Source organism: Barbus barbus (genome assembly GCF_936440315.1).
Source record: "Barbus barbus genome assembly, chromosome: 29".
In the NCBI taxonomy this organism is placed as follows: Eukaryota; Metazoa; Chordata; class Actinopteri; order Cypriniformes; family Cyprinidae; genus Barbus; species Barbus barbus.
In genome coordinates this window covers 11,983,616-12,004,819 of record NC_136757.1, presented here as the reverse complement: position 1 = coordinate 12,004,819, position 21,204 = coordinate 11,983,616, and the positions used below count along the sequence as shown (strand labels likewise).

The following is a 21,204-nucleotide window of genomic DNA, read 5'->3' as shown; positions in this document are numbered from 1 at the left end:
GGGCCCCCTTAAAATTTTGCTAAGGCCCCCTAGTGGTTCCCAGCCCACTGGTTGAGAACTATTATCCTAAGTATGTGATGTTCTAATGCTGTCTTAGTTAACTTAAACTTAAGAATTCTGTGTTTCCGCCTGTTTCCATTAAAGCAACCACCATGGCAAGCACCACAGTCGCTCAAGCTGCCACAGACATGGAAACAAATGCTAAACACTCTACAAATGCCACAACACGGGTAGGTGATTTTAAAAGACATGTTGAAGGAATTTAAGTCAATCAAATAGTTGTGAAATCTGAGCCTTGTCTTTGTGTCTATTTAGGAGTCAAGCGAGGAAAGAAACAGGCAGCTGAAAGAGCGTCTGGCTAGTTTATTTCATGCCAACGAGCGGCGGTCCTCACGCTCTGTGATGTATGGCTCTGACCTTATCAAGACCTGCTCCGTTTATGAGGGACGCCCTCCACCAGCCTTCCCTGCACCCCAGCACTCCCGCTGGTCCTGGGTCGGCAGAGACAGCTGTATTAGGGCTAAGCGGACATGTGTGTCCACGGTGGCCCCACTCCGCTCAGCTATTCTCTCCAACACGAAGCAGGAGGCAGCAGCAGGCACCTTGTTGAAGAGGTCTGGATTTGACCATGAACTCCTTGCCAAGAAAGCAGTTTTGTGAGCTTTTTGTGATCTAATGCTGGTCCCTTTTATATTAAAGGTTCTCCTGCATACTTCCTGCTGCTGTGGCCCCTCCCCCTCAGCTGTATGCATCCAATCCTCCTCCATCTTACAGCCTAGCACAAAAATCATTCAGGCGACAGCTACAGGAAGTGTCCGCTCCACACAACGCAGAGATCCGTAACTTAGCCTGTCCTCCTGTCGTCAGATTCCCTGATGTACACATGTTGGAGATGGATTCAGGTGAGCACTACAACAGCATCTCAGCTCTGTTACATTCAGATTTAAATTTCACAATTATTACTGATATTCAGTTAAGCATACATGTAAGTATATTTCCCAATATGGTATCATATAGTTACCATTCTGTCGTTTACAGTACCATTAAAAAAATTTGGGTTTGTTTTTGGATTTTTATATATTTTTTATATTATTTATATATATTTTATATTATTTATAATGGAATATTTTATATAATTTCTACTTAAAGCTTCAGTCCTTAACTTTTTAGTGTTCAAAATTTATATAATCAGCGAGTACACCATGAATCCATTTTCCAAACTGTGTTTTAGACTGGTTCGGGTAGGTACCGCCGCAGAGTAGCACAGTACCTGCGTCATTCGTCATAGACTTAAACAGAGAGAAGTATCTCCGGGTACAATGATCTTCCGCAAGACGCACACAGTTCTGTTTATTAACCGCTAGAGCGCAAAAAGTTACGGACTGAAGCTTTAAATGTTATGTTTTATATTTTTTAAATACAGCAAGGACACATTAAATTGATTGTCACACTAAAGACTGTAACTTTTTTTTATATATATATTTTTTAATATCTCTTATTATTATTATTATCAATGTTGAAAACATTGATAATAATAAGAATGTTTTTGAACACCAAATCAGCATATTAGAATGATTTCTGAAGCATCATGTGACACTGAAGACTGGCGTAATGATGCTAAAAATTCAGCTTTGCATCACATAATTTATACTTTAAAATATATTAAAATAGAAAACAGTTATTTAAACTCTAATACAATTTCACAATGTTACTCATTTTATTCTGCATACATAGTCAAATAAATGCAACCTTAGTGAATATAAGATTTCTTTTAAAAACAAAAAAAAAATTATTGACCCCAAATTTCGGAACGGAAGTGTATGTGTTATAATTGTCGGCTTTGTAGTTCGTAAATATCAGTATAAAGTATAAAGCAAGTTTTATGTTCTGGTCAAGAATTACCCACTTATATTCCACTTTGTGTCTGAGTTAGATAATATCACAATAATAGAATGCCATTGGTTTTTTTACAATTTAACATGGTTGTCAGATTCTGCAACCGGCTGTAAAAAAAATAAATAAATAAAAAGTACTAAATAAAACTGGTATAATGAAATAAATTTTGATGTTCCTGTATCTTTTTGCAGGAAAACTGGAGGCGCTGTCTATCCTGCTGCAGAAGCTGAGCGCTGAGAACAGGCGTGTGCTGATCTTCACCCAGATGACCAGCATGCTGGATATACTGGAGGCCTTCTTAGACCACCGTCACCTCACCTATGTACGGCTGGATGAGAGTCTGTCACTGGAGGAGAGACAGGTAAAACACCTGGAGTAACACATTCTCTGTTGCCCTGGCCAAGTCCATGTCCCACTGAGGCTGTGTGGGTTTCTGGGCTGTAATTTAAAGGGCAGATGAGTGAGCGCTCTCCCTCCCTGTTGGATTCAGTTCCACACAGCGCCTCAAATGATGCTTACACATCAGTGAAGTGCTATCAACACCAACACACAAACATCTCATCTTGATCCTCTTGTACTGAAAATGCAATACTGGATTCATCTTGTTCCTCATATCCCGACCACTTTCAGGAGCAGGTCAAGAGGTTTAACCGCAACAGACAGATCTTCTGCACCATCCTGACCAATCGTTGCTGCTCCGCTATGGGGAGTGTGTTTGACGCAGATACCATTGTGTTTTACGACACAGACCTAAATCCCAGCATGGACTTGCGCACACAGGAGTGGTGTGACAAGATCGGCCGCTCCAAAGACATCCACATCTACAGGTAAGACTGATTAATTAAATATTTTTGCTTGTCAGGATTATATTTGTCAGCTTTTTTTACTGACACTGTGCTCTGTCAGGTTGGAGAGCGGGAACTCGATTGAGGAGAAGCTCTTAAAGAATGGCACTAAAGACCTTATACGAGAGGTAGCTGCGCAGGGCAAGGATTACACACTAGCCTTTTTAACACAGGTAAGCACACATGCAATCTCTGTTGCTTTTGACATTGAGGGACTGTTTCAAAACCTAGCCAGTTATGAGGTTGCGTTTCAATAGACAATGAGGCAGCTCTCTAGAATTTGGAACGGAGCCTGATGCTCACATTATAAATATGTGCTGGACATTCACAGCGCACCATTCAAGATCTGTTTGAGGTGGAGGCTGGTTCTGGAGAGAAGGTGGAGGAGTTTGTGGTTCTCCACCAGGAGCCATCCCCGTCCGAATCTATCCCCCCTCACGTGGCCAGACCCTACATCCAGGCCCTGAACACCATCCGAAAGGAAACCCAGTATGAAGATGAGGTCAAGGAGACAGAGGTAGACACGAAAAGTGATAAAGTGGTGGGACAAGAAGAGATGGATGTGGAGGAAGGGGTGAGAGAGGAGGCGTCACAGTTAGAGGAGTTGGCGGCAGTCATGGAGCAGGTGAGGTTATTGAAATTTATAGAAAATGTATGTGCTTTTTATACCATGCAACCATAAACTTTTGGTTTTGTGTTATTTAACATGCAAGTTCTGTTAATTTAACTTTATACACTACGGTTTTTGAAAGAAAACAGTATGCTCGTAAATAATTTCTTATCAATGTTGAAAACGTTTGTGCTACTTAAAGGGGTCATATGATGTTGCTAAAAAGAACATTATTTTGTGTGTTTGGTATAATGTAATGTGTTTATGTGGTTTAAGGTTAAAAAAACGCATTATTTTCCACATACTGTACATAATTGTTGCTCCTCTATGCCCCGCCTTTCTGAAACGCGTCGATATTTACAAAGCTCAGCATTCTGTGAAGCGAGGCGTGCTCTGATTGGCCAGCTATCCAGTGCGTTGTGATTGGCCAAATACCTCAAGTGTGAGACGGAAACGTTACGCCCCTCACCGTATTATGATGCTGTGGCGCGATGACAAAAACAATAAAACTCATCATAAACTAGGCATTTGTTGCATCCAGTGGGGACATAATTACTGATTATAATGACTGCGTCTGCATTTGTGATCGGAGAAACAACTAACAACAAACACTACTCTACACTACTCAACTCGCGTTTGAATAGTCAGTAGCAGAAACGTACTTACAGGCTGAGTCAGAAGCGTCAGACAGTCCTTGCAAAGTTGGAATTGCCCCACTTTATAGAAACAGCCTTTGATGTGCTGCACAGTGCACATACTCTAATATTTGGGTTGAACTGTTCTGGAACAGTGTTGTAAATACAACTTAACCACTGATTTCTAGTTGTGCCCTCTTTTGGAAGCCCAAACAAAGTACTTTCGCTTTCACAACAAAACACAGCTGGCGCTGGCGGCAGTAGCAATACTACAGCGAGAATAAAAGTTCCGCCTTCTTTCATTGCATGTACATTTGTGCGGTGTTTTGCAAATCTCCCCACACCGTGATGTAGACCTGGGGGCGTGTTTAAATGAGCCGTTTTAGGAAGGCGGGGCAGAGTCTTAACTTTTATAAAGAATATCTCTTTGGGTTTGAGACTTTAGTCTTTGCAACTTCAGGGATCTTATCTATGCACTAACAGCTTGTAACACTCCAAAGAGAAAGGCAAACTTGAAATCGCATCATATGACCTTTAATATTTTTGTGGAAGCTGTGATAATTTTTTTCAGGATTCTTTGATGAATGGAAATTTCTAAACAACAGCAGTTATATGAAATACAAATATTTTGTAACATTATAAATGTCTTTACTGTCAATTTTGAACAATTTCTCCTTGCTCAAAAAAAAAAAAAAATCTTTAAAAAAAAAGTGGTTCTGACCACAATTTGGTGTTTTGTCTAGCTGACTCCTATTGAGAGATACGCACTGCACTATCTGGAGTACTTGCACATCAGTGAAGATGAACAGGTTATAAAGGTACAAAACATTTTTACATATTACAATACATGTTATGACTACATGTTATGATACAGAATGTTTAATTGTCAATGTTTGTGTGAATTGCAGGAGCGCATAGAAGCTGCTAAGAGAGGCTGGGAGCTGCAGCAGCAACAGAAATTAAAGGTAGAGAAAACGGAGCAAATGATCCTAGAAGATGAGGAGGATCTGTTCACCTACACAAGAGAGGACGCATACAACATGGTACAAATATATTCTAATGTTCTTTTCAGTAGGAAGTGATGTCGTCATGTGTAGATTTGATAGCCTGTTCCCTTCCACTTTACAGGAGTATGTGTTCCAGAATGAGGATGGACAAACAGAAATAATGCCGGTAAGTTTAAGACTGCACATTCCTGAAGACAATTAAAGGAAGAATTTTGGGTGAATCTCTCCAAAACATGTCTAGATCACATTTTACTCCCAATTTATTTATTTTTTTAAGTCTCTTTTTTTTTTTGCATAATGACTGAATGTAATGAAATAAATTAAGATGAAAATGTGCTTATTATCAAAAAAAATTCCAATGCCAGCAATCTAAAGGGTAGCTAAATAAAGCTAAATACATTATTTAATGTGTTTATTTTGATTTTGGGGTAAAATTCTTGATGAGTTCGGTGAGAGTCACCCCTATATTTATTTAAAGATGCATGAAAATTGATTCATAACTCTTACTGTTGGTCTTTTCTGTAGCTGTGGACTCCCCCAACTCCTCCACAGGATGATAACGATATCTACATTGACTCTGTAATCTGCCTCATGTATGACACTGCTCCTATGCCCGAATCCAAACTGCCCCCAGTCTATGTCCGCAAAGAGCGCAAGAGACACATGGACCTGTCAGGTAAGACTGATCAAGAAACGCTTTCAGTCTGAACTTACTGTGCTTAAACGCATGCTAAATTCTCTATTTTTCTCCCTTTCCCCCCTCTTGTCAGCTCTGGGACGTAAGAAAAAGAAGGGCCATGGCGAATCAGTGATTCCTCCACGCTCTCTCTTTGATAAGGCCAGTCTTCTCAAAGTAAGGCGGGAGGGTAAAGACCAGAAGAAGAACTTCTCTCTGAAGCAACAGGCTCCCTTTGCCAAACCGCTGCCCTCACTGCTCAAACCAGCCATGGAGGCTGGGCAGGACAACCCTGAGTGGCTCATCAGTGAGGATTGGGCCCTGCTACAGGTTCGTGATTCATCACGTTATTGCATTATCACTGCCTATGATTAACTTCACAGTTGTGTGTTACATGGATAAGCTACGATTGTAATTCTGCCTTTTTCTCTGTGTTCACAGGCTGTGAAGCAGTTACTGGAGCTTCCTTTGAACCTGACCATCGTGTCTCCAGCACACACTCCTAACTGGGACCTGGTGAGCGACGTGGTCAACTCATGTAGCAGAATTTACCGCTCGCCGAAACAATGTCGTAACCGCTATGAGAATGTTATCATTCCCAGAGAGGAGGGCAAAGTGAGTGATTGTACCAGTATCATGTGGTTGTTCTTTCATTTATTTTCTTCAACATTATCCTTTTGACGTAATTATACAAACTGTCTTACAGCTAATATATGAAGCTAACCCTAAGAAGAACAAGACCAAGAGCATTTATAAGGTATTTAAAAAAATAATAGTAATTCAGTACATATTAATAGCTGTTTCCTTGGTAACACTTCCTTTTTTGTGCAGTCCAAGAATAGTCGTCCTCTGCGCACATGTCAGATCTACACACAGGATGACAATGCCACCCAGATCCAGCTGTACAACAACCGCTTTGAGCTGATGAAAATCATTGCTAGCAAGAGGAGCCCACCGATAAAACCACTGTATGTGCAGGCAGTGTCCAACACACAAACATTGCATTTACATTCTGGCAGAATGCTTTCATCAAAGCAAAAAATCTTTTTTTGGTGTTCTTGTTTCTAGACTGGGCATGAATCCATTCCAGAAGAATCCTAAGCATGCCTCTGTGCTGGCTGAGAGGTATTGACCCTTGACGTGTTACTTTGCTTTTACAAAAAAAGCCCTGAAGTGATCTGCTTCCAATGTTAGCCAGTTTGGAAAGTCATCATAAAAAAAAATAAGTGTTTAATATATTGTACACCTTTAGTCACATAAACGGCATCTAATTCATTCTTTCTTTTGTGATTTATAGCGGGATAAGCTACGACAAGCCTCTGCCTCCTATCCAGGTCGCCTCTCAGAGAGCTGAGAGAATTGCTAAAGAGAAGAAGGTGAGATGTAAAAAAATATATATATATATATATTTTTTTTTTTTGCATTTTTATCTTAAACCCTTCTGCCTTAATCCTCTGCTGCCACAGGCACTAGCCGAACAGCAGAGGGCTCAACAGTTAACCCAGCAACAACAACAGCAGACTACAGGAGCCGCCCAGCCTCAGGGAGCTGCTGCCCAGCCTCAAGCCCAGCCACAGGCCACTGCAGCGGCTGCACAGACGGCGGGAGTGCCCCAGCCCAACCAACCCGGGGCAGCAGCAGTCCCCAACACCGCTTTACTGGTTAGACTCCTTTAGCACTGCATGTTTAATATCACACTGGACCTTACGTACACCTGTATTTAGCTCTAGATTACCCAAGATGAAGATCTAATTATTCATGTATACACGACTGTTCCAAGGTTTGGGGTCAGGAAGATTTAAAAAAATATTTTGAAAGAGCTCTTACGCTTACTAAGTTTATTTGATCAAAAATAAAAACTCTGATATTGCAGGGCTCCAGACTGCTACTAAAATGGTCGCATTTGTCGCAAGTGAAGTTTTTGCTGAGGTCGCTACTGGCGACTATATATATATTTACGTGTTATGACTTAAAAATTTGCATGCAATGCCCTTTTTCCTTTTTTTTTTCTTTTTTTTTTGCAATCACATCTTTTGTTATGTTGACATAATAAACTAAGAAGATACGCATCAAAAGTTTTAGTGGAAAAAAGAGTTTCAAACAGTCCTCGTCTCTGCCGCACAACAGCATTGATGGCACACCTGCTAAATGCAGCACAGTTTTCAGCATAAAAGAGAAATTGAATTGACGGAGACGTGCAAGTGAAAGTGCAGAAAAACAGTGTCTATTTCATGCACAACTTGAACAAATTACAACAGATAAATCTGTCAGTCAGCTGTGTGGCAATATCGTTAACAATTCTCGTTTATAATCATCACTAATTTGGCTTCTTGTTATCAAGATCTAGTCTATATCTCGTGTTCTGTTAATGCATGAACTTCTTATTAGCCTGTGTACTTCCTGTCCAGTAATCGCAATAAGCTTTGTGCTTTGTTACCTTTTAATAAACAAAGTATCAGCTTTAAAAATTATGCCAAATTCATAACGAAATTCAAACAATAAATACGGTTTTGGCGCTCTTTAATGCGGCAGGAGCGATCGCTTTAGCGCCTCCGTTCAAGCAACAAGTGAATCCATTATATCTTTCTCTTTGCTAATATAGTACGAAATGAACATGTATTAACATCAAAAGATCGGCTATTTTATAAGAGAACCTACAGTACAACTTACTGAAATGTCTCATGTAATCACTGATTCTGTCAAACTGCAGAAAACGTGTAAAGCTTGTGAACATTGCCACATAATAATGCATTTACCTCAGAAGAATAATCATTCGGCGTCAATCAGCTAGAAAAATAACTATAAAGAGGAGCATTTTGCTATATTTATGCGCTATTGCATTTTCATATTTTTAATTATACTTGTTGTCTACATAAGAAATGCAAGACTGCATGTTCCTAATGAAGAAAAACAGACTGGATGGGTGAAAGACATATGACAACATTTATAGGATGCATTGAGGAGGAGCCCAAACTACATTCAGTGGCCAAGTGATGATTATGGTCCATGATATTGGTACAGATTCTGTGTATTAAACTATTCTTTGTGACTGTTAATTTGGAAAAGATGCTTAGTTACCACTTTAAGTGAACCTTATTCCCAGGTCAACTGCAAGATGGATAAAAAGATGAGACGTAAACACATGACAGGATGATTGAAATGTTAAAATGTGTAAAAAAAAAAATATATATATATATATAACATGCAGTTATATAGTTTTTTTTTATACAAGTTTTTTTCTTATAGGAGCTAATGGCTTCTTACTCGATTTTTTTTTTTTGTCTGGAGCCCTGTATTGTGAAATAATATAGTTGAAATGGTAATATTACAGTTTTATATAGATTTATATTACTATGTGATTTGTTCCTGTGATGGCAAAGCTGAATTTTCAGCAGCCATTACTCCAGTCTTCAGTGTCACATGAAATCAAACTAATAGAATAATTTGGTGCTTAAACATTTCTTATCATGATCAATGTTGAAAACTGTGGTGGTGTTTATTTTTTTTATGAAAACCTTGATATGTTTATTTCAGGATTCTTTGATGAATAGAAAGAGAGAAGAACAATAAAGTCTATTTGATATAAATCTTTTGTAAAATTAGATGTCATTGTCACTTTTGATCAGTTTACAGAACTAGTATTTAATACACATTAAAGTATTAATTTCAGTAGAAAAAAAATCTTACTGACCCCACATTTTTAAAGAGTGGTGTATTATACAGTAAGGTATGTTGATCTTATTTGGGTTTTGTTGATTCTCAAGACTGGAGCTATCAAGACCGCTGCAGTGGGCACAAGCATCCAACCAGGTATTGTCACATTACACAGCTTTTACCTGTGGTTGTGAGTGCTGTTTATATAAGTGCTGATCTATGTATATTTCTATTTAAACTTCAGCAACAGCTACAGTAAGTGGAAATGTGATTGTAAACACTGTGGCTGGAGTTCCTCCCGGTCAGTTCCAGGCGAACAAACGTCTGGCGTCTCCTGTCATACCTGGAGCCCTGCCTGTGAGTTCTGATCTTACACAGAAATATAGATTAGCAGCTGATTTGATTTGTCACAGCATGCCTGCAGTGTGACATGAAGCCCACATTGAAAGTGTAGAATTGAAAATATATTCAGTTTGACCTGTTATTTTGTTGTGAAATTGCTTTTCAGCTGACTTGTACCATTCTTTCCTGTTTATGTGTGTTAAATATTTGTTTACTCAAACAGTCAGCAGGAACTGCCACAGCTCAGGTGGTTCACACTCAGCAGAGAGCCGTGCCTGCAACGGCGGCCCCAGCGGAGGTCGTTGCCATTGCAACGGGTCAGAGCGTGAGAGCCGTTACCCCAGTGACAGCATCAGCTGTGGTGTCCACTAATCTGACTCCGGGTCAGTCCCAAACACGCACGCTGGTGGCTTCAGGTAGACCAAATGCCATCCTTAGAGAAGCCATGCGTGTTTTGGGTTCTCTGGTGGCAAAATTGATTCAGAGAGTCACACTCCCGCATTGTTTTTTGTGTAATCATATCTAGCTGGATTATCTACCATCGTTGTATTCTTAAGCCATTATTTTTGCTTCTCTAGCTCCTGGTATGCAGTTGTCTCAGGGTAAACCACTCACGCCAGCTCAATTCCAACAATTACAACTCCGACAACAGTTGCAGCAACAACCACCACAGGCTGCATCTCCACAGATCAAAGCAGTAGGAAAGCCACAGCAGGTACACACACTCTTAGTATGGAGGATGCCATATTTTATTTTGCTTTTGCTGACATATACTGAGGTACTAATAAGCTGAAGGATGTCTAAATGCAGTTACAGTATTGCTCGACGTGTTTCTCAACCAGTCCTCCATATTTTTTTTTGACATCTCCAGAGTTAGCCCTTTATGTTTCCAATTGTAATTAATCATAACTACAGTTAACAGTTGCAGTTGACCGATATGTTGATTTTAGCATTACCTGGTCTATATTTGAGAAAATATTTAGATTTACCAGATTACTGATTTCACTGTTGCTTACTTCCTTTTTAGTCATGTTTTTAAAAATTTCTGTATTTGTGAAAAATGCTATAAAAATGATTTGAAGAGTCAAAAGTAAAAATTGTGTATAAAAAGTATAAATGTTATTTTATAGGTTTATTTTTCATCTAATTATTTTTGTTGATTTAGTTTGTTTTTGTTTTTTTTTCTCCAGCATAATAAATCTATGTAAATAAATAAAACCGCAGCATGCATCAGAGTGTAATCCCGTGTATATCGGCTTTATATCTGCCATCAGCCACCCTACTCTCATATCGTATCGGCCATCATAAAGTTACATATTGGTCTGCCACTAGTTTAATAACAGATTAATACTTCTTTGATTGGCCGAAAAATGTGAAAAGCAGTAATGTTAATATTAACATTAGATTAAAATAATTGCTTTATAATTTACTTCCCTTTTACAAGATGTAATATAAGTCTCCGGTATCTCCAGAATGTGTCTGAAGTTTCACAGACCCCACAGACCATTTATTATATGATTAAATGCTAATGAACTTCTGCTCCCTGCCCCCTTTTCCAGAATATGGCTGTGCCTTTACAGCTTGTACCTCATGTACTGTCAAAAACATCTGTTTGGTTTTGATTATCGTGTCTCCCATGCTGAAATCATGCGTTTTAAAGCCATACCAGTTTAAACGTCTGATACATCCGAAGCTCATGCACAGAAAGCGGCTGTCACATGGTACGCGAGTAATAAAGTAAGTTGTCTGTCATGTCTTATTGAGCTTAAACTGTGAAATACACACAAGTTTATGTTAAAAACACACGAAAAAACAGTCATTTATGTCTGTGAAGGTAATCAGCTGGGAAAGAAACTGCATTAGATCTGTGTATTAAGTAGGGCTGGTAATTTAAGGCGTTAATTAGATTAATCAATTACCGTGAAAAATAACTCGTTAAATTTATAAACGCATTTATTGCACTTGCCCCGCCCCAGACCTAAGTGGGTTCATCTGACATTTCATACAGTTGATAGATGACAAATATGAGGCAGGGCAACAACTCACTGCGTGATGGAGCCTAGAGAACGTTAGTCTCAGCCTCAGACTCGACGTCTGATGCATATGGCACACTTATCTGGAAACACTTCAGGAGTTTCGAAGTCGTCGTCGGATTGGTTAGATTATACAGAATTTCTGGGAGACGTGTGTGTTGTGTTCTTTAACGTTCCACCTGGAAGCAAAAATGCCATGGCACCAAACCCCCTCACAAAAGAAGAAAGCCGTCGTGTTTGAAAAATATAGTGATTAGTAGTCATTTGTAAATATCTGCATATATCTCTGTTCTCTCCAGGAGTTGTTGAAGAAGCAGAAACTGCAGATGGCCCAGCAGCAGGTTGCGGCGGCGGTAGCTGCAGCTCAAGGTCAGCAGGCTGCATCTACTCCGCAACCACAGCAGGTTCATGCCACACCGGCAGCTACGTCCAACCCTCAGATAGCGGCAGTCACTGCGCCCAGAGCAGGTGCTGTGCTTGCTGGAACTACAGTCACCAACTTACAGGTGGCCAGACTGGTAAGCACAGTACACACCTAGACTAACCCTTTCACATACACTTGAATGCACATTAACTCTTTATGTGCCTTTTCATTCAGACACGTGTCCCAGCCCCAGGACCCATTCAAGCTCAGCAGGGTCAAACTGCTCAGGTGACTCTGACCAAACCACCTCCTGTCGTCTCAGTTCCTGCTGTGGTTTCGTCTGCCGGAGTCACGACTCTTCCTGTCACTGTGGCCGGCATTAGCGTTGCCATTGGGCAAGCGCAGAAAACAGGTACAGACTGAAACTAGGAGACTGACTGAAAAAAGGGTTTACACTAGCAGTGTCGTTACACATCTCCTCTGGAATTAAACAAACTGAAATATAAATCTAAATAGAAATGAACAAAACATAGTAAAAGCATAGCATAAAAGCTAATTCAAAACAGTAATAAATAATAATATAGTATATACTGATGACTAGACTAGTCATGGTTTTGTAAGTGCTTATTGTGTATTCCATATATTGGGTATTTCGTGAATGTAAAAGGTGAACCCAGAGTTCACAAGTAGGGCTGCACAATATTTTATTAAAATAAAATTAATTTATCAAAATTAAATCAATGGAGCATTATGGCTTTCTATAATTGTCAAATTGCACAGGCTGTGATTTGATTAAATGAATATATAAACACTTAACTGGTTTCAAACTTGCCATTTATGCCTGTTTAATTTATCAAAAACAGTGGGCATGTGGCCTATGAATAGAGTTGGGTACTGAAACCCGGTACCTATGTAACCGGTATGTACTAGAACCGAATCAGAATGCAGATTTCGGTGCCATGCCTGAGCGATCGATTTAAATATTTGTCCTTTGTTTCTCCGAAACGAACATAAGAAGCATCATCACCGGCACCGCACATGAAAAATTATTTCCCGACTGAGAAAATGCACGTGAACTCAATTCGGAAAGCTCTAATAATATAAGTCCAACAAATCTTTGTAGTAACGCGAGTGTGCTGTTTTCACATTCCGACTTAAAAGCACAACTCAGGAAATGAGAGCATCCGAGGAGCGCGTGAATGCAGAAATTACACTTGCTCTGCCGGCACCAGGTAGCCTTCCATTAACTAGCTAAGCTACTACGCCATAGGCTTCTAATACATCGATTAGCAATGGATTATAAATATACTTAATTATTATGAAAATACCAGAGATGGCTTGAATAACACAGATAAACTATACATTGTCATAGTCGAGTGTTTATTGTATTTTAACATTCAAAACGTTTATATCTTCTGTTTACTCAATTACAGCAATGCCTTTGTCCATATCCCTGGAGCTTCATGAGTTCTGCTACTTCTGTGACTGGATATGTGGATTTTCTGTGCGAGGGTATTTAGTGCTAATGGCCAATCCAATTATTAGTAAATTATTAGCAATTATTGGCTTTTTATTTATATAAGTATCAGTTTAGGCACTGGTACCATTTTAAAAGTATCAATTTGGCACCAGTATCGAAACAAAACCAAACGATACCCAACCCTACCCATGAATCTCTAAGGGATTAAACATTTCACTAACTTATTATGAAGCACCCTAAACCTGATCAATTAGACAGAGGCTTACAAAGACTGTAGTAAATGGTGAAAGATCGTTTATTGCAGCGTTTCTGACCATGAATCAACAGTGGAGATGCTTGATTTCTTTACTCGTAGGGCTGTGCAAATAATCAAATGCGATGATCATGCGCATCTCGTCAGTAAAGCCGGTTTTGTGATTATTAGTAAATCTCCGTCACCTGCTTTCAGATAGAGCTGCATTTACTACACAGAGCCGTAGTTCACTGACAAGTGATACATCGCCGATAATGAACGCGATATTGCAAAGCTTGTCACAAAACCGGCTTTACTGATGAGATGCGCATGATCATTGCATTCGATTATTTGCACAGCCATATTTACTCCCCTACATCGTCTCGGTGTCAGTAACAACCTTTCAGGGGCTCTTGTAGACTGAAGCGTGTGTGTTTGTGCAGGTGGTCAAGTGGTGACCCACCCGTTCCAGGTGCAGCAGGTTCAGCAGCTGTTGCACAGACAAAAGCAGGCACAAGCCGCTGCGGTCCAGAAGGCAGCACAGCCACAGCAAACACAGGCTGCGGTGCAGCAAAAGGTACCAATCAGCCAACGTGATTTATTTTTTTAATGAATAATTATTTGTATAAATGTCCCTTCAACACCTCTCTCCTTTCTCTCATTATCTCTCTGTTCAGCTGGGCACGCAGCAGGCTGCTCAGACCACATCCCAACAGCAGCAGAAAGTATACACCGCCACCACTCCACTTCAGCCCGCCATTAAGACCCAGTTCTTCACCACCTCCATCGGACAGCCACAGAAATCTGCACAGCAGATACAGGTAAGAAGTTAGGCTCTCACAGCCAGCACCTCTCTAGCATGCGCTTAAGTGCAAAGCCTGACATGTGGTGTGATCAGAATGCAAGTATTTTGATGTGCAGTGCCATGTAGTGCTTTATATCTGTGTGTGTGTGGTATTAGTGCCCAGCTCGGCTTTGTAGTGATTTTCCCTTCTTCTTGTAGGTCACTAAGATTCCTCAAATAGTTCAGCAGCAGATAGTATCCTCACCTCAACAGGTAAGTGTTTTAGTGTTGTACTTTGTGTTTGATTGCTTAAATTCATTTGGTGCCTTTTTAGTGAACATGAAGCCAAAAATGACCTTGATTCCTTTCTTTGTGTTTGTTCCTAATTTCGTTCCACCTCTAAAATGATTAGGGATGGATATAGTTTAAATTTTATCGATACCAATAATGATACTGTTATCGATACTATTTGGTGCAAAAAGATATGTGAAAATTTGTTAAATTTTATTACTGCTGAACTTTAGCAACTGTATTAAAGTTCTTCTAGAATAGTTCACCCATAAATGAAAATTGTGTCATCATTTACTCACTCTCAAGTTGTTTTAAACCTGAATCAGTTTCTTTCTTCTGTTAAACATAAGTTATTTTGAAGAATGTGGGAAACCAAACAGTTGCTGGTCCCCAGTGACTTCCATATTTATTAATTTTTTCTTCCTACTATCAAAATCAGTGGGGACCAGCAACTGTTTGGTTACCCACATTGTAAACCTTGTGTGTTTTGACAGTATTAGCGCAATCAGATGATAACTAAGTAATCAGGTGCTGTTTGACCGGCCTTTTAGTGTACGCACGCATCAGGTGCACATGCTCTGAATAAGCGGATGTCAGAACAGCACGTGAATGAAATGTTTAACCGGCAAGGCTTTAAACACACGCAAATAATGTACTTTTGTGATTGCGAATAAGTGCAGTGTCTCGTGAGTATAACTCTACCCCTGAATCAACATTTGATGTGAATGTGTCGCGAGTTGCAGTTGGAGCTGGAGCCGGGAGACATAGTAAATACAGAGCATTGCTTGAGGTAGATGTTGTGTTTTGTTAGTAAATGTTTCATTATATTACTGGTGTTGCCTCCTTTGTTCACTATTACACTACTACATATATTGCATCTGACACTGGTGGCGCTTAGTTTTGTAATGTGAGCTCAGCTGACACTTTCGAATGTTTCACCGCCACTGATTGCACGCAAACACAAACCGCACATGCGCATGGATATCACATGCTAGTCGGCCACATAATTCAGTGAAGGAAAATGTCAAGCAGCAGCTCCTAATTCATCATTAACATTGAAGTATACGGAGAAAAAAAACAACGCAAGTATCGATAACGGTATCGTTTGTCCTGAAGCTTATCAGTAGTCCGGTATTGGTCCAAAAAAATACCGGTTCTCGGTAACCATCCCTAAACATTACTTGCCTTTTTCTTTTATATATATATAATTAACATACACTACAGTTCTATTTAAATGTTTGGGATCTGTACAAATTTTTAAAAGACTTTTATTTGGCAAGGATGCATTAAACTGAACAAAAGAGACAGTAAAGACATTTATAATGTTACAGAAGATTTCTATTTCAAGTAAATGCTGTTCTCTTTACATTTTTATTCATTAAATGATGTTTCCACAAAATTATCAAGCAGCACAACTGTTTTAAACACTGCTAATAATCATAAATCTATCTTGCAACAGCAAATCAGCATATTAGAATGAAGGATCATGTGACACTGAAGAATGAAATAATGTCTGCTGAAAATTCAGCTTTGCCATCACAGGAATAAATTACATTTTAAAATATATTAAAATAGAAAACAGGGTAAGACTTTATTTTAAGGTGTCCTTGTTACGCATATTACACGTACTCTATTATAATAACAATAAATTATACATAATTACATGCAAGTAACCCTAAGCCAAAACCTAATCCTAACCCAAACCATATAGTTGTAGTTAATTAATATTGCTCTGTACTTAAATGTATAATTACACAGTAACAAGGACACCTTTAAATAAAGTGTAACTGAAAACAGTTCTTTTAAATTGTAATATTTCACAATATTATTGATTTTCACTGTATGTTTGATCAGCTTTGGTGTGTGTGCATATATATATATATATATATATATATATATATATATATATATATATATATATATATATATTCATATTCTTTGATTATTGCAACTCCTGATTCTGACAGCTGAATTGATTTTGTATGTGTAGATCCAGGCTCAGCCTCAGACAGTGGCCCTGACGCAGACAGCACCCGCAGCAGGTTCAGCACAGGCCCAGGTGCAGGTCATCCCCACAGGCACCGCCACAACTGCACAGGTGGTGCAACAGAAGCTCCTCCAGCAGCAGGTTGTTACGGCAGCAGCAGCCTCCCCTCAAATCCAGACCCCGCCACCACACAGCCCGGCCCAGCAGCAGAGTGCTGCGGCCACCACCGCCTCTGAGTCTCCAGCGCAGCAGGCCGCTGCCACCCCACAGCCCCAGCAGGGCAAAGGAAACACCCGCACTGGGGCCGCCATGCGCTCCAAAACCCCTGCCAAACCCAGCGGTGGCAGCTAGAGAGTGATTGGAGGAGAAGGTACTTGGGCACAACTTGGGGCTTGTTTATTTTTCCCTTCATTTGTTTTGGAAAGACTGACCCTTTGTAATACAGGAACTCATCATTGACAGTCTGGATTGAGCTTTTTACAATTTGAAGCAACACTCAAGCTAACCACGTCTCATGTTAATCAAACATCACTCTGCCAATGGCCCTCACTGTATGGGCAATCTTTTTTTTTTTTTTTTTTTTTACAGCTTATTTACTGAAGCTCCTTCCTCAGGAGTCGAGCATGACTTTAAAACAGTATGATGGCTCATTTTCATATTGAACTCTTTACTGAGCCACTAAATGCTTGCTGTACTTTTTCTACCATGCTATTTGCGCTGTTTATACAGTGTTTAACGTCATCACATCCTTAAGGTCATGGATCAGGTGTGTTTGGATCACAATAGCCATCAGCTTCATCACTTCAACACTTCATTTGGCGTGCCAGGAACTCTTTTGGCAGGTCGTCTCAACATTATTCATAATGTTCAACGAGTTGAATTATATGTGTGTCTGTCCCCAATGTTTTTTTAATAGGTGTGGTGTTGTTGTCCCTTTGCTGTTTGTGTCAGTAAATATCTCTTTATTTAAGCATTGAATGACGATAATCAAGATTAGCAAGGCTCGGCGAACCAAACTCATCCTTTTGGGTTGTAGAAATGGCAAACTACCTTTAGTTCGATATATGTGACCCATTCAAAAGCTCCCTCTCTGTAGAAGAATTGAATATATTAGCTTGTATCATGAAACTCCCCTAAAACGAATTCTTGCCACCATATACACAAGTTCAGCTGCATGGATAGATACCATCTGAAAACTGTCAAGTGACGTGTACTTGTGTGTGAAATGTTTGTGTTAAGTGGTACAACAATTCAGTTTGTGATTTAACAGTAAATTAATAGAAAAACTATCCTGCGCTGTAGCCATTTCATGGTAGCGGCAGCTGTGGGAAGTAACGCCCTCCCAACTTCGATTTGGAAGAAATGTCATCGCTGAAAACACATCTGTGAAATATTTCCGTTTTTCTTATGCATAGTTATGAACAATGTCACCATTAGTCAGTTGAGTCAGACCTCAGCTTGGCTGTTAGAGTGTTTACGTTGGCCTGCTATCAGTGATGAACGGACTTAAATCAAGACTTTCCCCTCTGTGTATCTAAATCATATAATGTTGGGGCTTTTGGTCATAAATACGTCTTTTTGTATTGCTGTTGGGTCAGGGACACATGTAAATAACTCGGGAGGGAGACAACGGCATTTGTATTTGTAAAGTAGTTGTGTATTCATTGAATTTCTTTTCAGCCTACTTGTATAAAGTGTTATGTTTTTACACATGTCTGGCTTATGCTGCCTTTATTTGTCTGGATGCGTATTTGTATTTTATTCAGCAAGCTGTCTTAGATGGGTTTCGGATTACATTAAGTCAGCGTTCTGCCTGGAGTCCATAGATATAAATTCCTGTACGTTGTGTGTGGACTTGCTGAGTGCAGTATATGTGTCAGCACACTGACCAACAGGGATTTCAGCAAGATAATGCATTGTGAATCTCGCCTGCTCAATACAAAAACACATTTTATTCCAGCAGCAGTGGTTCTCATCTTTAGCAGTAGCTTATGTTATACTGATTGCAGCCACAAAGCTTACAAAAAGATCTTCTAGTAGTTTGGTACTGCAAGGTGAAGTTTGTACAAGCTTTGATTTGACTAGTGTTCATATATTGGGTAATCCATAGGGGGCACTCTTTCATTTTCAGTTTTTGTGATCATTTGTGTAATTGCAGATTGAAGCAAAGTAGTAGTGTTTGCAAATTAAACATCACTATTAGTTTTGCTTATAGTCAGGGATTAGGAACAAGACCTTAATTTAACTCCTCTCACACAGTTTGTGCTATGGGTGATGCCTCAAATCATATTGCTTGCTGAGCAGAGGGTATGTTATTCCTTTCCCATGTAATTGGACATAAAAGGAATGGACATCTGACTTTTAATAACCAAAGAGCAACACACTGGCAACTGCACAGCAATTCCCTGAAATTGTGAAAGCAACTTTTGCAATGCAAAACATAAACCTGTATTGATTTACTGTATATTACTTTAAAACCAAAAATAGTAGTCTTGTACAGGTCACTAAAATGTTGGTTACCAACATTCTTCAAAATATCGTGTTTCTGCATAAAAGTGGTCACATTAGCGAAAAAATCTGCATTGTCTGCTGTCAACAGTGTAGTGATGCACAAGGCACCACTTGCACACTCGTGTGCCATGGGTCTCTCTTGAACTCATGTCGGAGACTGACATGGAAGAGAAGAAATTGTTGAATAAAGTCATTATTTTGTTTTCTTTGCGCACAAAAAGTATTCTCGTAGCCTCATAAAATTATGGTTGAACCACTGTTGCCACAGACTATTTCATCGATGTCTTCATTATCTTTCTGGGCCTTGAACATGTAAGTTGTGTTGCTGTCAATGCAGGGTCAGAAAGCTCTTGGATTTCATCAAAGAGAATTTAAATTTGTGTTTCGAAGATGAATGAATGTCTTACTGGTTTTGGAACAACATGAGGGTGAGTAATTTTCATTTTTGGGTGAACTATCCCTTAAAATCACTTTAAAACCAATCAGCTTTCTGTTGGTCATTCATGTGTTGCAAATTCATCTGAAACTTTGAATCCAATGCAAAATCTGCATGGGAAAAAAATTTCACCCTCAAGGTATGGTCACATTTACTGTTGCTCTGTGATTTTTTTTTTTTTTATTTTGAGTTGTAATTTTTCCGGCAAAATCTGTTCATTACAATAGCAATCCATGCAACAGAATTCCTTTTGAGAGCAAAAGATTTCCCCTCAAAGATATTGCAGCTGTTTCAACTAAAAGGCCTTCTTTAATTTTCCATGTTGACTGAAAGAAAGCTGGCGCTATACTATTGACTATAGACAATGAACATTTTAGCGGCGAAATTTCATTAAAGTGACCGCATTTTTTTGTTTGTTTTTTTTTTTTTTTTGCAAAATTCCAGATCACGTGGATTCTTACGGAACTACAATTTATCCTGCAAAATTTTACTGAGCAACAGTAAATGTGACTAAAGAGAAAGACCGTCAGATCTGGAACGACATAAGGGTGAGCAAATGTCGTTCCAGATCTGACGGTCATCGTTACCCAGATGAAAATAGATGAGCGGAAGGTTACTGTGTTGCCATGAACGACTGTAGATGTTAATAAATGTCTGACTTCTGAATGTCGCGATTGACCAATCAGAATCAAGTATTCCAAGAGAGATTTGACAGGTACATTCGCACTGCATACTAACCCAGATCACCCGCAGAGCTCGTTTGATGACACTTTAAAGCGTGCGACATGGGAACAAGCTTGGCAGCTTTGTTCCACAGTCTCTCTTTCTTGTGTATCCGCGCGCTCTAGATGTGTTTATTGCCACTGACATATTTTCCCTGGTGCGGGTGGCATGTTGGTAAGGCTTTGTCAGATGCTGCATCTCTCTCCGGCTGACACGAGTCTTTGAACACTGCAGTTCAGAGAAAGAGAGAGAGCAAACCTACAGAAGTGTGTCAAATGTGCGCGCTTTCCTCTGTATTTCGACTGCAGTGAGAAAGCCAGTGCTGTTTATGAGGGAAGGTTTACAGCCGGCGGTGCTGCTAATGTGGGCAGAGGTTGAGTTTGCATTTGTGTGAGTAGGTGTGCGTTTCCCTGTTATGTTTTGTGAATGGGCAGTGCATTTCCTCGTTTTGTAAGACTAGTTTTGAGCAAACATGTAATTAACATGTTTTTTTGTGCTTTAGTGGTACAAGATAAGGTAAAGAAGGCTTAAAATTACAGTCATGACCCCAAGCATGAATTGTGAAGCTGCTGTGTGTGTGTGTGTGTGTGTGTGTGTGTGTGTGTGTGTGTGTGTGTGTGTGTGTGTATTGGTTGTACAGGTTTGACTATACTTGTGAGGTCCAAAGTGTCCTCTACTATTTAAAAATGTTCTTTAAT

General features: G+C 39.5%; 1 protein-coding gene across 5 annotated transcripts in view; it reads left to right on the top strand.

Moving 5' to 3' along the window:
- The window catches only part of LOC306849787 (E1A-binding protein p400-like), a 42,105-nt gene extending 23,556 nt beyond the window's left edge, over positions 1-18,549 (top strand). For 4 of the 5 annotated variants that reach the window (XM_079385099.1, XM_079385100.1, XM_079385097.1 and 1 more), the window contains exons 25-52: positions 145-230; positions 316-614; positions 700-902; positions 2,088-2,257; positions 2,527-2,723; positions 2,803-2,914; positions 3,073-3,366; positions 4,730-4,804; positions 4,895-5,029; positions 5,115-5,159; positions 5,519-5,669; positions 5,764-5,999; positions 6,111-6,284; positions 6,376-6,426; positions 6,501-6,637; positions 6,738-6,794; positions 6,967-7,045; positions 7,136-7,330; positions 9,434-9,479; positions 9,568-9,680; positions 9,889-10,081; positions 10,244-10,380; positions 11,998-12,216; positions 12,297-12,474; positions 14,218-14,351; positions 14,452-14,595; positions 14,778-14,831; positions 16,840-18,549. In XM_079385099.1, the coding sequence (XP_079241225.1) occupies positions 145-230; positions 316-614; positions 700-902; positions 2,088-2,257; positions 2,527-2,723; positions 2,803-2,914; positions 3,073-3,366; positions 4,730-4,804; positions 4,895-5,029; positions 5,115-5,159; positions 5,519-5,669; positions 5,764-5,999; positions 6,111-6,284; positions 6,376-6,426; positions 6,501-6,637; positions 6,738-6,794; positions 6,967-7,045; positions 7,136-7,330; positions 9,434-9,479; positions 9,568-9,680; positions 9,889-10,081; positions 10,244-10,380; positions 11,998-12,216; positions 12,297-12,474; positions 14,218-14,351; positions 14,452-14,595; positions 14,778-14,831; positions 16,840-17,187 (4,262 nt within the window). In that variant the 3' untranslated portion in view covers positions 17,188-18,549. The remainder of the gene's footprint in view (positions 1-144; positions 231-315; positions 615-699; positions 903-2,087; positions 2,258-2,526; positions 2,724-2,802; positions 2,915-3,072; positions 3,367-4,729; positions 4,805-4,894; positions 5,030-5,114; positions 5,160-5,518; positions 5,670-5,763; positions 6,000-6,110; positions 6,285-6,375; positions 6,427-6,500; positions 6,638-6,737; positions 6,795-6,966; positions 7,046-7,135; positions 7,331-9,433; positions 9,480-9,567; positions 9,681-9,888; positions 10,082-10,243; positions 10,381-11,997; positions 12,217-12,296; positions 12,475-14,217; positions 14,352-14,451; positions 14,596-14,777; positions 14,832-16,839) is intronic. The other variant, XM_079385101.1, reaches the window with a different exon arrangement.
- Positions 18,550-21,204: the final 2,655 nt, after the last annotated feature.